The sequence below is a fragment of the Poecilia formosa genome, unplaced genomic scaffold (assembly GCF_000485575.1).
Source record: "Poecilia formosa unplaced genomic scaffold, Poecilia_formosa-5.1.2 Scaffold136, whole genome shotgun sequence".
NCBI classification, from domain to species: Eukaryota; Metazoa; Chordata; class Actinopteri; order Cyprinodontiformes; family Poeciliidae; genus Poecilia; species Poecilia formosa.
In genome coordinates, this window is record NW_006800075.1 from 400,187 (window position 1) to 414,022 (window position 13,836).

The following is a 13,836-nucleotide window of genomic DNA, read 5'->3' on the forward strand; positions in this document are numbered from 1 at the left end:
CTGGCCAATTAAACTACTCCCTTCCCCCATATTTCACTAAATCTAACACAGAAGCTGTTAGAGGTGCTGATATTTTCAGCAACAAAAAGGGGCCCCTAAGTCAGATTCTGCTCCAGGCCTCATACAGCCTTGGACCGGCCCTGCATGATGAGTTAAATCTGCTGCACTATGCAGAGATGCGCAACAAATGGGAGATTTAATTAAATGCTGCTAATGTGGCTTGAGTAGCTCTTCCATTTCGAGTCTGTTGAGTTTTAATAAGCGTCACAGAAACTATTCTGGTTGGTCAAGTTTATGGGACCAGTTTCTCAGATCTCCGTGCGGCCACGCATATTAACTCTAAGTAGACGACGCATTTGATATGGTTTGATGCATCGTGTAACCAGAAAAATAATATTAAAAATAATAATAAAATAATATAAAATCAGCGTGATGCGCGACTCCGAGGAGAGCGCTAAAGCTCCTCACCGGGCTGAACCTGCATGATGAGGTTACCGCTGCTCGTTATCCACAAACACTCCGGCCAACCGGGACCACAGACATAAACTTTACAGGGAAGACAGACACGGAGCCACATGCTGGGCAGCGTGTTGAGATGTAAACGCCACATATAATTGTTCGTTCACAAAGATAAATCATTCTCACCGCTCCACAACGCGCATCTCTGAATTCGCTACAAGTTATTCCTGCGGTTCACATTGAGCTGCGCAACCAGAGCTAATGCGGCAGGTTTTAAACTCTTACCTAGAGTTCTCCAAAGGATCATAATTCCTCAAAGTAAGTTGATGTAAATATCCATACAGGTCAGCCTGTGTCCAGTTTGAGTGAAAGGAGGCGTGCGCGATCCCGCTGAGGTAAAGCAGCGGCAGCGCACGAGGCAAAGCGCAGAGGCGCCAGCTGTGTGATTAGTACGCGAGCTGTTGGGCTTAAATGCATAAACTATAAACCTATCTATTATAAACCTATCATTTAGGAATAAATCTGCTCTGCTAGTGAAATGCTAAGAGTAAAAGAGAGGCTTGCAGTCTGACTTTAAAAAAAAAAAAAAACGATTTGATCTTTTTTTTCCCTAGAAACGTAAACAAGCAACGCTTAGCTTGGCGGCGGGGCTAGTAAAGCATGGCGGGCTGCCAGGCTTATAATACACTTTTTTTTAAATCCTCATTCTTTACACCATTATCTCCAGTGCTTCCAATAGTCCCCCAGAACAGAGACACAACTTTCTATCACGTTGTTTGAACATTTTAAGTTCCTGGCTCTGATGCTGCTAGTCCAACAGGTGGTGGCAGAAGAGATTACACTCATACTTCTAGGATTTATGCAGCATCTTATCGCAAACATTTAAAGTCTGCACTGTCCCTTCACTGTTGCGTCTCCTGACATTTGATTTTTTGTTTAAATGTTAAAAATGTGATTTAAACTGAGTCTCTAATAGAACACAAACATTTGTCTTCCCCATGGTTTCAGTGCTGTTGACTAATGCGTATTACTCTACACAAAACATGTCAACACAAAGCTGTTATGAGAGGTTTGTCCTAACCACCAAATAGCACCATAATTTTAGAACCTGCCTTACAGGCAACCTGCCTCACATTATTGTGATGTCTTCCTATCATTACAAAACCCCACTGATGATCCACAACTCTGTCATCCCTCGACTCACTGCTGAATGTAAAGGTGCACTATTCAGAACGTCTCTCACTCATCATATCTTGCCCTCAGGCAAACAGATAGAAGATCAGATCATCAAGAGTGAACACTCTAGTCATGACGTCTTCAATCGAGCAAATATATGCCAGGTTAATAGAACATTACTTTAATGTTTGAGTGTGTGCAGGTCTCACATTTGTTCTCGCAACTAAATGCCACGTAACTTTAAATGACAAGTTTTAATTGTAGCCTGCATGCTTGTTAAATAAGGCTGTTTTGTCTGGTGTCATATGTTACGCAAGTCTTATAGGTTAGAATTAGGGTTTAACATTTTTAGGACATCATTTAGGGATTTGTCCAGTCATGTGGCAAGCTATTATCTTTAGGGGAGAGGATCTGAATAGATATGTTGTTCATTTACATTATCCTCATGTTCACTGCACATTATAGGTCATATAAAGATAAATATACATCCTTGAAACACAATTTTAGGAACTTAGTTTGCTCAAAACTGACCAAAATATTTAGACAAGACTCCTGACATAGACAGAGTTTCTAAATGTCTTTCTGTGTTGCTATACAGTGTTTATCTCTGTGTTTTTGGCTCTTGCTTCTCCTGCACCTCTTCTCTTTGATTATGTCAACATTAGGGAAATCCTAGTCTGAAGTTAACACTTCAGTTTTTGTTGAGAGGTCGGAAATGGAAACACTGGTGAAATCCTTGCGCAAGTGTGTCTTGACCTAGAAGTGTGTTTTGAAGCCAGTTTTTGGAAATAAGATAATTTTAGTTGGTAGCCACTTCTCCTTAACCGTTTGAGATCCATTATGAAAACATGGAGCAGACTAGGACTTGGACTGATCTGATAATTTGGAAATCATAGATAGATAAATGCATTATGCAAGAAGAGTCTAACTTGCAAGTGTGGGTGTATCCCACAGGTCTGTGGATATTCCAAAAGAGTTCCTTCATGATCTCATGCACTAAAACTCCTGCTTGGCAGAGCCCTTGTTCTCTGTCTCAACAAGCGTTTTTGAGACCGACTTTGCTGGTCGGTCTCAAACACTGAAAACGTGTCATTTTCAGGAAGCACAGGTAGATAATGTTGCTCTTTATGGATTTTAACATAAATTTAGTTTAAATATTTCAATATGCCCATTTCTTAGATTTGAAAACAATTGTGAGGAAGACTGAAATACTAATTCGGTGAGCATCACATTTCTACTGTAACCACTGTCAGTGACTCACTTTGATTTGTACTCTATTAAGGCTTAGAATGGTAGAAAACCATTATTCATACAAAGACGTGCTGTTTTCCTCACCAGCATATAAATTCCATGCATCCTCATGCATTTATAATGTGTGACGGACAGAAACTGCTGCATAAATTAGGGCCACATATGGAAAACATATGATTTAATTCTTTTTTTATTATAGCTCCAAGTCTTGGAGGAACATTTTGTTGGATTTTGCAAGACTGAAGTTGGAAGATGGAGGTCAGACACACATGCTGACAGGGTCAGACACTGTGCTTAAATCAAAGTTAGCTCTAGGATGGTGTCTGGGTTATATTTCCTCTTTTTTTTCTTTTTAAAGATATGTTTCTTTCCATCCCAGACAGTTCATGTAAATGTTTAAGGAATTTTGAAAAATAATTCAAGTCCAATTTAGTTTTAAAGAAATTTATGAGTAGAAGTGCACAGATCTGGATAATCTGGATTTTGTGACCAATTTCCATTTTTTGTAAAACTTTGACCTACAAACATCGTTTCAGGGTTAGCCTAATACAGTTGCACTTTAAGACAACTTAAGAACAGCACTGAAAATATTTACTTGGCCTTACTACTGTGGGTTTAATTATTTAAAATAGCAACAGAGGCAATGTCAACCAACTAACTCACTTTTTACAATGCAGCTACATACTTAGTGATGCACTGAGTCACACAGGAAACTGCTCAGCAGGAAAATGTTCTTATCGAACTGTTTTGTGTGCTACACCGAGCTGATAACGTTGAGTCAGTGCAACCAGTCGCAAGGACATGAAGCATGACTGTCATTCTATGCAGCACTGACAGTTGTGCGGTGGCTGCCCTGGTGGAGAAGAAACGGGGCTAGGCACCCAACTAGTTCTTCAAACTTGTTTGCATCCATTAGGATTGTGCAAAAGGAAGGAATTTGTCATGAGAAACATAAATAATTGGTATGGTCCAATAAACTAGAGACAAAGTCGTTGTTGCTAGAGTTATTGAGAAAAAAAGTCAATGTAGGGGTCTGAAAAGTCACTAAATACTAAATATAGCAACTCTACGTTGTCCCTTATCAGGTTGCAATGCCCAATTTCAATCGATTCTGAAACTATGCCATCGGGCCCAATTTCAGATTACGTAACTGGATCAGGAAATTCCTAGTGCTTTATAAATAAAAGAATTGAATTGAATATTTGAGGATAATTTAAATTTGTTTTCCTAATATTAAATGTACTTTTGAACATTCAGTGTCCTAAACAACATTGCACAGCCTTTCTTTAAGGAAGTTTCTTAAGTTAGCCAGAGTTTGTGTTTCTCAGTGTTCAGAAGTAATTCAATTGTTGTCTTTGTTTTTCTTCCTTAGCCTGAAGTAAAACAATCCAAATCACCATTGAGAATTAAACACATCCAGTAGTTTAAGCAGAACCTGACAGATAAAAGGTTTCATTGTTTAAGTGACTCATTTGTAACAAGTCCAGTTCATTACTTGTGGTTTTAGTTGTCTCAATATTTGCAGAGTGAAGTATTGTACAGCTCTACTTGGACACAACTTGTAACAAAAAAAGGAACATAAGTGGCTAGCTTTTATTATCTCTGCAAAGAGATGCTCCATCTCGTCTTTTAAATAGTTAAACTGTAGTTCAGAAAACCTGTTGATTTTAGACTATATGAGCTGCCTAGATTGAAAAAAATAAAGTCATGATTTTATATGTTTTGAAGGTCTAGAAGGAGCGCAATAGACAAAAACTGCAACGTTCTGCTTTTAATAAATCACCAGATCCTCTCACAGGTTGACCAAGTTTAATGATAGAATCTGACCAAATTATTCAGAGAAAGTGTTTTTAATAAAAAGGCCCACAAGCTCTGGGTTATTTCTTGTAAACGGAACTTGATGGATTGCGTTATACTTCTGGCTTAAAGCTGATACTTGTCATCAAGTGCAAAAGCTTTTTGCACTTTTCCCAAACACCGTAAAAAGGCAAATTGACACAGAATAATAAACAATCAGCTCAGTTTTTGAAGTCATCAGAAAAAAAAAATCTAAAAAAAATAAAGCCTCTTTAATTTATTGTGTTTAGAAAAATTAGAAGCTGACTGTACGTCTCCTCTGTGTGTGTAAGCACAAGTGATTGCACATTTGGAGATGTGTGGCAAGAAGGGGAAATAAACAGCAGGACCATCTGTGAATGGATCAACATATCTGCAGGCAAGTCATGTTTTGAGTCTGCACCAAAGTCAGAACATGCAGACACACGCACAACCAAAAAGAAAAGGGAATTCCAATCCATCAGTGAGATGACATCACAGCCTCCTGGTGATAAAAAGCGAGCCAAACAAGGGAGTCCCCGGTCCCCCTCCCACCAAACGTCCCGCCGGGAGAACAAACAGTTAGAGCATGTGGCTCTCATTAGTTTAGAGAACTTTTAAGGGGTCCATGCTCGCACGAGCGCGTGCTTGCCTATCAACAAACAGTTGGCTAGCTGTGTTTCCACAGTGACCAGTTTTACTGCCCCGGCTAGGGGAGGAAATGCCAAACTCATTCTAGAGAACTGCTCTGACAGCACTCAGTTTTATTCCAATTCTCTGTCTGGCCACAGCTGAAAACCTGCCTTTCTCTCCTCTCCCTGTCTTGTCTGTATTTTCTCTCTCTCTCTCTCCTTCTCTCTCCCCTCCCTTTTTCTCTCTCGGGATCCACTCCCCTTCGTTCACTATTATTGCCAACTTCACTGACAGAGGTAAGTGAAGCACTCTGTTTGCCACTGGCTTGTTGTATTGCTACACTCTAGGTTTTGGAGTTTCTGTGAGGATAAAGGTCAGGGTTACAATCAGCTGCAGGTTCTGCTGATGTGGTAGAGCAGAGCTGCTTCTCGCTCATATTTGTACTGTGTTATACGCACAGAACACTGTGCTGGGGGTTGTTTGACAGCTGTCGTGTGCTCTTGAATAGTGTCCGCCAGTTTGTAATATGTGTATTTCTGTGTGTGCATGGAAGTGTGCATAATTCAGGTTTTAAAGCATTATCTTACTCATCAGTCTGAGTTACAGTGACTGGATACGAACAACCTGTTCTTTTTAAACACACTAATGACAACAGTGCTCCGCATGAGACCATTAATCGTACAACAAAAGTTTTGAAAACTAAAGGAAGTAAAAGAAAAAAAGCTAAAGTTTTTCCAAAATGTTGCTGTGTATTGCTGGTTAGCTTACTGGTGGACAGCTGCTAGAACATTCATGCAGAAGTTGCAAGAAAAATAAATGTAGCCATTTTGCAGTTGCAAAAATAGCCAGTCATGGGCTGGAAACTAAAGTGCAACAACCAGCTTTTCTGATAAAGTGATAAAATAAGATTGTTACACCTTGGTTCTGTGCACAATGAATGTTAAAATTATCGCCATATTTAGGACATCTTTTGCCAAAATATGCAAACATATGAGACCTCCTCTAAAAATCCTCATAACTCCCAATTTTAATAGTTAAAACACCAAATATACTTTAAGATTCAATGTTATGGACAGCAGAAACTGTCTTAGCACTATTGTAAAAGCTGACATCTACAGCCAATCAGCGATAAGGAATATAATTGGAGCTCCTGGCCTTATTGCTTTGCACATGCCAGCCTATAATGTGTCAAGTAGCACAATGCCAAGGCACCTCAGCTTTGCAAGCTGCATTTTCTTTCAAATATGTTACACATGCTCTATGGAAAGATCTGCCAATAGCTAGATTTCTTGCAGTAAATTTTCAAGTCATGTTTGACAGGAAAATACTGAACATGAATAGGCAGCTGTCCACTGTATTTTGCTTACATCTATGTATCAGAATAAATAACTTATAAATTGCATTATTGTAAATGTTGTGTCCAAGTTATTTTAGCAGTCAAAATAACATTATTTTTCTATTTTGAATATATGGGAGGGAATGAGTTCCCTTGTGCTGTAAGGGCTACCTGCTATCACCGGTAGCCTGTCCCAGATAAATGGAAGGTGATGGTGGAGTGAGCAGGTGATGCAAATTCAGTCACTCTATGAAACCATGGCAGATTTAATCCAGAAGAAGCCAGAGAGAGAAGTAGCAAACCAAAAAGTATTCATTTTAAAATTTATTTCTCAAATAAGATGCTGTTTAAGATTAATAACTGCTTAGTGACACTTGTCTAAACATGTCTTAATAGGGCTGCCCTAATAAAAGCATCTGTTTGATTTCAGCCAACTGTTTCCCTATGCTGTGTAAACAGCTAAGCTATTGTTGAGACTAGGTCTTTAAACTCTTTCCAGAGTGGAAATCCTGTTGATCTTTGAGCATTACTCAAATACTTCAGTGGAAAAATATCTCAAATGTTCTGCGTCTGAGATAACTAAACCTCCCCTAGAATAAATGAAGAGAAAGGAGGGAGATCAGACGCACCGAATCAGAAATCCATCTGTAACCCTTGGTTACAAGCAAAACAATTAAACACAATACGCAACCTCCAACAGATTCCCACATGCTGTGACTTAAACATCTGGATGCAAGACCGGCTAACATTTCCCCCCTAAACCCATTTCCACTGTGTTCCCGTCTACCCCTTTTCTACCTTGGCAACCCCTCTGCCGTTTCCTTCCTGTCTCCCCCTTCTGTCTGTCTGTATTTCCGCCCCCGCTCTCAGAGATGAAAGAGAAGAACCCCTGGCACACGCCGCTGACCATCATCATCACTGTGATTGGTGTCATAGCGATTGTTGCCCTGGTGACGGTTGCAGTTTTGCAGAACAGGCCAGTCCCCCAAAAGTACAAGGTATGCTAAAAGAAATTATTGAAGTGTGGAGGTCATGTATGGGAGTAACCCTAGCCTAAAACCCGTCTATCAAATTTGATATGTAGTCAGTATGACCTCAAGTTTTCAACCTGTGCTATTGATTTTAGGAATGCACAAGCAGGATTTATCTTATCAGCAGATGCTGATAAGATAAATCCTTGTTTTTTGTCAAAGTTTGAACTTCTAAGCAATCTAATTGTAGTGGACGTCATGAGTTTACTTGATGAGTCTTTTCCTGTTTCACAAACTTTAACATGCTTGGGAGGTAACTCTAGTATATTTGTCTAAGTGTTATGCAATCACTACAACCGAGATTCAAAATGGCATATCTGGAAAGAACTGTTTCAGAATTAATGGCTCAAACAGCATAAACAGAAATTCCTCCTTCTGTCCCCGTTCAGTATGGGATTGTGCTCGACGCCGGCTCTTCCCACACAGCTCTTTATATCTACGAGTGGCCAGCGGAGAAGGATAACAACACTGGAAGAGTTGAACAGAAGCATTCCTGCAAAGTAAAAGGTAAAGTCAAGACAGCGAAAGCTGTGCATGCATAGCGTTGAATCATTTAATACTACACTACATAATTTCTAATGAATATAAATAGGGTCCATGTATCAGGATAAAATCTGATATGCGGTAATACTGGTGAATGTTGCGATAACGATATGAATTGTGATAAACAACCAAGGCTTGAAGTCTTTCTGCGGTGCCTCAAGAGCAAATAAAGGGCATAGATAATAAGTGATATTATTATCTGAGGAAAGATCTAAATTAACTGCTTCAATTTCAACAAGGCTTCCCTGGAAAATGTGCATCTGTCTAAAATCTGTTGCTTTAGCAGTGAAACAACTTGGTTGTATTTTCTTAATGGCTTCATTAGCCTCTATAACATTTTATGCTGGATTAGCAATAAGGGTCAACTATTTATTTAAATTGGTTGGTTCACTAAAAAGAGTCATCTTTTAATCATAGCCAACAAAGTTTCATTGGGATTGAGGTAAGAACCATTCCCGAAGCTCAGGATGCACAAACACAAGTCTTGCTCAATTTTGGTGTTGGCTCACCAAATAAAAGGTAATCATTAAAATGTTTATTTTCATATTGTTATTGGAAAGCATATTTCCAGGCCCATCCAACAAACTGAGTTCCCATAGAAACGCTTTATTAAATGTTGTGACATGTGTGGATGTACTTTTGTGTTCTCCATCATCTCACATGTAAAAGACAGCAAAAGGGAGGAGCATCAGCGTCATCATCCATGCATCATTTAGTATCCTGGGGCACATTGCTGAGAGATTAGTCCAGGTAGATGGAACCATTTTGTACCTGAAAATATCTAAAAACAGGAGCGAGAATCTAACCCTAGGAGTGAGAATATTTAGTCACTTCAGGATTTGATTATAACGCAAAAGGTTAAGATGCTACTGTAAATCATAGACATATCTAGCTCAATAGTCTGCCAGTTAATGCTGGCAGGTAAACATTAGCGTTTTACTTCCTCCTGGAGGCGGAACCATGTAAAAGAGTTCCTCAGGTTTTCTTTTAGTTTAATACAGAGTTAATGTGGTGATTAAGGACTGTGTTCTTATACTTTCCGATTACGGAACATGAAGTTCCATTTTTCGTTCCTCAATATTAGGTCACAAATTAAAATAAAAATAATTAAGCTCTGATGTTTGTTCATCAAGTGAGAATTGTTCTTGTCCAAATCTCAATATATTGTGAAAAAGATTTTATCTCTCATCCCCAATGAGGTATGAAGCAGCAAAATGAGCAGCACTACTGGCAAAAGCAGCTGCATTGCAGTCTTCATTAAACAAAATGGTAGAATTGGAGTTGCCACTTCGAAATCCTTAGCTTGACTCCTAGCCTGATTGTTAAAAGCTGGAAATAATTTGTGATCCAAACAGTAAATTGATCCCTGACCCTCAATTTTGCCCAAAAATATTTGGACTAGATTAGTTACAGTAAAAAGAAAATCTGTACTGAGCATCCAAATTGTTTTTTTTTAAATCACTGAGTATAAAATTATGCTTATAGACAAAGAATGACCCAAAGCTAATAATCTGCATGCCCATTATGAATTTTTACAAATATCTGACTGAAACTGCATATGGAGCAGTTTCAGTCAGTTTTACTAAAATTCTTTAGTGACTGGTAAACAGAAAAATGGGCAACCATTATGGGTTTTATAAGCACTGATAGGAAAAAGGTGGTTGAAATAAAGACCTTCAGTGACAGGAAGTCTCGCAGCAGAAGCACACAGTTTGAGGGTTTAGCTCATAAAATCCAACAAACCAGAACAGCGGTAGCCGAAAATACTTCAAATTTTAACTTGAATAACTGCGGTCAGTTCAGACTGCCCATATTACATCCTGCTCAGCACTTGAAAGGTTCTGTCATGATGACCATGTAAACTGGACCACTAAGCAGACAAACAAGACGTCCTCACGGTCTGGCTTTGCATAACATCTTGTGAACAAGGTCAAATTAAGTTAACACTTTAAATCACAAACTGACCAGAAAAACCTGTGAGCTATTTGTTTCTTTCATGGATCAGAACAGGGGCCAACATACTTCAACCGTGTCTAATTCACAACAGCTTTACGAAGACCACCTGTAGATCAACTCAAGTCTGGCCTGTTCGTTACCATCTGTGGAAAATCCTAGCAGATTCTTGTCCAAATATCAAAAACTCTTCAGAGCTTCCTGTTTTTAACAAAGATTTCAGCTTCCTCCTAAAATTTAATTATTCTTACAGGTAAAGGTATCTCAAGCTATGCAGCTGAACCAGAGAAGGCTGGAATGTCACTGACAGAGTGCATGCGAGAAGCCGAGATGCAGGTTCCCTCAAGGAGACACCAGGAGACCCCGCTCTATCTGGGGGCTACAGCTGGAATGAGACTGCTGAAGTAAGTTCAACATATATCTGTAATGCAACTTAAAACATAATTAAAAAAAAAAAAAAACAGATTCGAGTGCCAGTTTGACAAGCCTCAACACACAACATGGCAACATTGTTATGGTCCAGTCAAGCAGAAATGCAAGCAAAGTAGTATCTCTGTGGTAGTTCTACCAATAACAGAAATCCTGAACCTGAATCTTTATTGCAGCATTGATCTCTAATGAGCTCAAATGTCCTGAACTACTGATGAGCTAAACTCTTATTAGATGTGCTTGCCATTTGTAAATGAAATGACACCTAATGCCAACAGTTTTTTTTGTTGAGATCCACAGATTGTACTGAACCCACAGTACTTAATATAAGCCGTTTTTCAAAATAAAATCATTTGTGCATAGAAATAATACAAAATACATTCATTTACAATTACCATGTGGGACATTTGATGAGATTACAAGAGGACAAAAAAAAGTAACACACAGAGCTGATCCAAAAGTTTATTTCTCAAATATATATATATAGGTTTTAATGGAAACTTTAATTTTAGCACTTAGTGAAACTAGTATTGATGGGTTAATATGTGCAGCCAAGTTGAACTTCCCAGTAAAATGCATGTTGCATTGTATGCATTTGTGTACAAAGGGAGACTCAGTGCTTCACATAATCCCATGAGACTCAACTCTTTAGTTGTATTTGCATTGTAAAGAGGAAAATCCAGCTATCCACCTTTTCCCTGTCACTAAAGTTTGTCCGTGCAAACTTTAGTGACAGGGAAATGAATATCTTGCTGTCAAAGCAATTTTAAATGATACAGTTCGTTCATTATTTATTGGTAGCTGCATTGTTTTGAATTATGCATGTGACTCACTGTATGAAGTTGCTGATGGTGTGTGTGTGTGTGCAGTATAGAGAACAGAGAGGCATCAGACAAGGTGTTTGAGGCTGTGGAGAAAGCCCTGCAAGGATTCCCTTTTTCGTATCAGGGGGCAAGAATACTCAGCGGGCAAGAGGAGGGCGCCTTCGGCTGGGTCACCGTCAACTACTTGGATGATCGCCTCAAACAGGTTTGTCAACAGATCTAGATACAGATCAATGCAAGTCTGTCAAATTTCAAAGTTTTTGTATGTGCAAGGGTGTCACCACTTCATTTCTCTCTTGTTTTTGCTTCAGGGTCTAGAAACAACAGGAGCTCTTGACCTTGGTGGGGCCTCAACTCAAATCAGCTTTGTACCTCATGAATATGACATTTCAGAGTCACCAAGCAACTCTGTGGCCTTCCGACTCTATGGAAATGACTACAATCTGTACACTCACAGTTTCCTTTGCTATGGGAAGGACCAAGTGCTAAGAATGGCTCTGGCGCATCAGACTCGGGTAATCCTTTGAGATTTTTAAATGTTCAAGGTTCATTCTGTGATTTTCAGTGACTTTGGGTAAAATTTAGAGCAATTTATCAAGTTACCTAAATACATTTCCTGCGTCTCTTTTTCAATCTCTTTCCTAGTCAGGTCCAGTAACAATGTCTGATCCGTGCTTCCACCCAGGCTATTCAGTGACAAGGAATTACAACGCCCTGTATGACAGCCCATGTGTCTCAGAAAGGAAACCCAAAGAAGCTCCTTTAAACTTCACTCACACAGGAGTAGGAAACTTTTTTCGATGCCAAGAAGTTGTCAAAACTCTGTTTAACTTTACGTCCTGCAAATACAGTAGATGCTCTTTCAATGGGATCTTCCAGCCACCTCTGCAAGGATCATTTGGGGTAAAATAGTTCACATGTTTGTGTTTTTGTAAAAGTTCATACATCATACGAGTCATTTCTCTAGAGGTCTACAACATTTCTGCATTTTATGATGATAACATTTTTACTGCTTGACTTTTTCAATCAAGACTTAAATCATTTTCAAAAGAAACCAACTATTTTTTCCGTCAAACAGACTGGTTACTGTATCTTTAAAATAGGTGAAAAAGGCTCTAGGCTGTTTCCACCAACACAGTTCTAGTGTTGGTACCCAGGCTTAGAAAAATATGGGAATTCAAAGTTTTAATAAATAGAGGGAAACAAATCAGTTTTGTCAGTATTTGACCAGCCAAACACTGATCAGAGCCAATCAGGGCAAAAACTGGTCAATTCCAGTCTCTTTCCCAATCACTATTTTAATTGTTAAGTTATTATTTTTCCTAAACTTAGTAGATAAAAAGGGAAAACAACTAAATAAGAATATTTTATTGGTTGTTGGCTTGCATGATCCAACCACCACCTCCTGACGATCGTAGTTCTTTTCTCTGGCCCAGCAAAGACTTGACATAACACCAATATTTTATGTGAAAGATAGCAATGAAACTGATTTTTTTTTTAATGGTGCTAATAAAATACAACTTCCAATTTAGCTCTGGAACCAATTCCCTGGAAATACCCCTCACCATTGTGAGTCACCTCTATTTTCAGACATATTTTGTAAAACGTTAAAGTTTTTAGAAAAAACAGTCAAGTTAACAGAACTGTATTTCAAAAAGTAAACTAAAAACCTGATATTTTTATAAGCCGATTCTCTAAAATTTCTCCTGGCAGCAAACATAATAAGTCGGTGTGTTAGCCTTGTGTGTCAAATAGAAGAATAGAACAAAAGGGCAATGCTTCATTCTTCTAAATATAAAGCTCATATCCTTTGTCCCATTTCCTCTCTCATTGTAGGCCTTCTCTGCGTACTACTTTGTGATGAACTTCCTCAACCTGACTGATAGTTCCATCCCATTAGAAACTGTGAAGGCCAATCTAGCAAACTACTGTGGAACCCCGTGGAATCAGGTTGGGCCATATTTATTTATAAGACGCATGCTGAAAACTGATTTGCTGCATTAATACATTTCCACTTTTTAAATAAACTCCTTCAGTATTTTCTGTACTGTGCATTGATAATATCCCAACATTTAAATTGTTTGAACAGATAAAGCAGCAACACCCAGAGGTTAAAGAGAAATACCTGGCCGAATATTGCTTTTCTGGCACATACATTGTCACACTGTTGACAGAAGGATACAACTTCACCAAGGAGACATTCTCCAAGATAAAATTCATCAAAGAGGTCAGTAGATCACCACCCACACTTTCCTGTTCCGCACATTCAAGGTCAACGCCTCCTTTCAAACTTCTGCTACATCCTGTTTTATCCTCACTGATGGCAAAATCCTTAAATTATAACTTTTAATGGAAAAACTACTCAGTAGGTATTGACTGGTATGAG

At 38.8% G+C, this 13,836-nt stretch overlaps 1 protein-coding gene across 2 annotated transcripts in view; it reads left to right on the top strand.

Annotated features, from left to right (window-relative positions):
- entpd1 (ectonucleoside triphosphate diphosphohydrolase 1) overlaps positions 1-13,836 on the top strand; it is a 23,807-nt gene that overhangs the window by 3,741 nt on the left and 6,230 nt on the right. The window contains exons 1-9 of one of the 2 annotated variants that reach the window (XM_007562393.2): positions 4,612-5,630; positions 7,541-7,668; positions 8,091-8,208; positions 10,451-10,601; positions 11,496-11,655; positions 11,762-11,965; positions 12,096-12,353; positions 13,287-13,400; positions 13,540-13,677. In XM_007562393.2, coding sequence (XP_007562455.1) covers positions 7,543-7,668; positions 8,091-8,208; positions 10,451-10,601; positions 11,496-11,655; positions 11,762-11,965; positions 12,096-12,353; positions 13,287-13,400; positions 13,540-13,677 — 1,269 coding nt within the window. In that variant the 5' untranslated portion in view covers positions 4,612-5,630; positions 7,541-7,542. Of the gene's footprint in view, positions 1-4,611; positions 5,631-7,540; positions 7,669-8,090; positions 8,209-10,450; positions 10,602-11,495; positions 11,656-11,761; positions 11,966-12,095; positions 12,354-13,286; positions 13,401-13,539; positions 13,678-13,836 lie in introns of those variants that run through there. The other variant, XM_007562392.2, reaches the window with a different exon arrangement.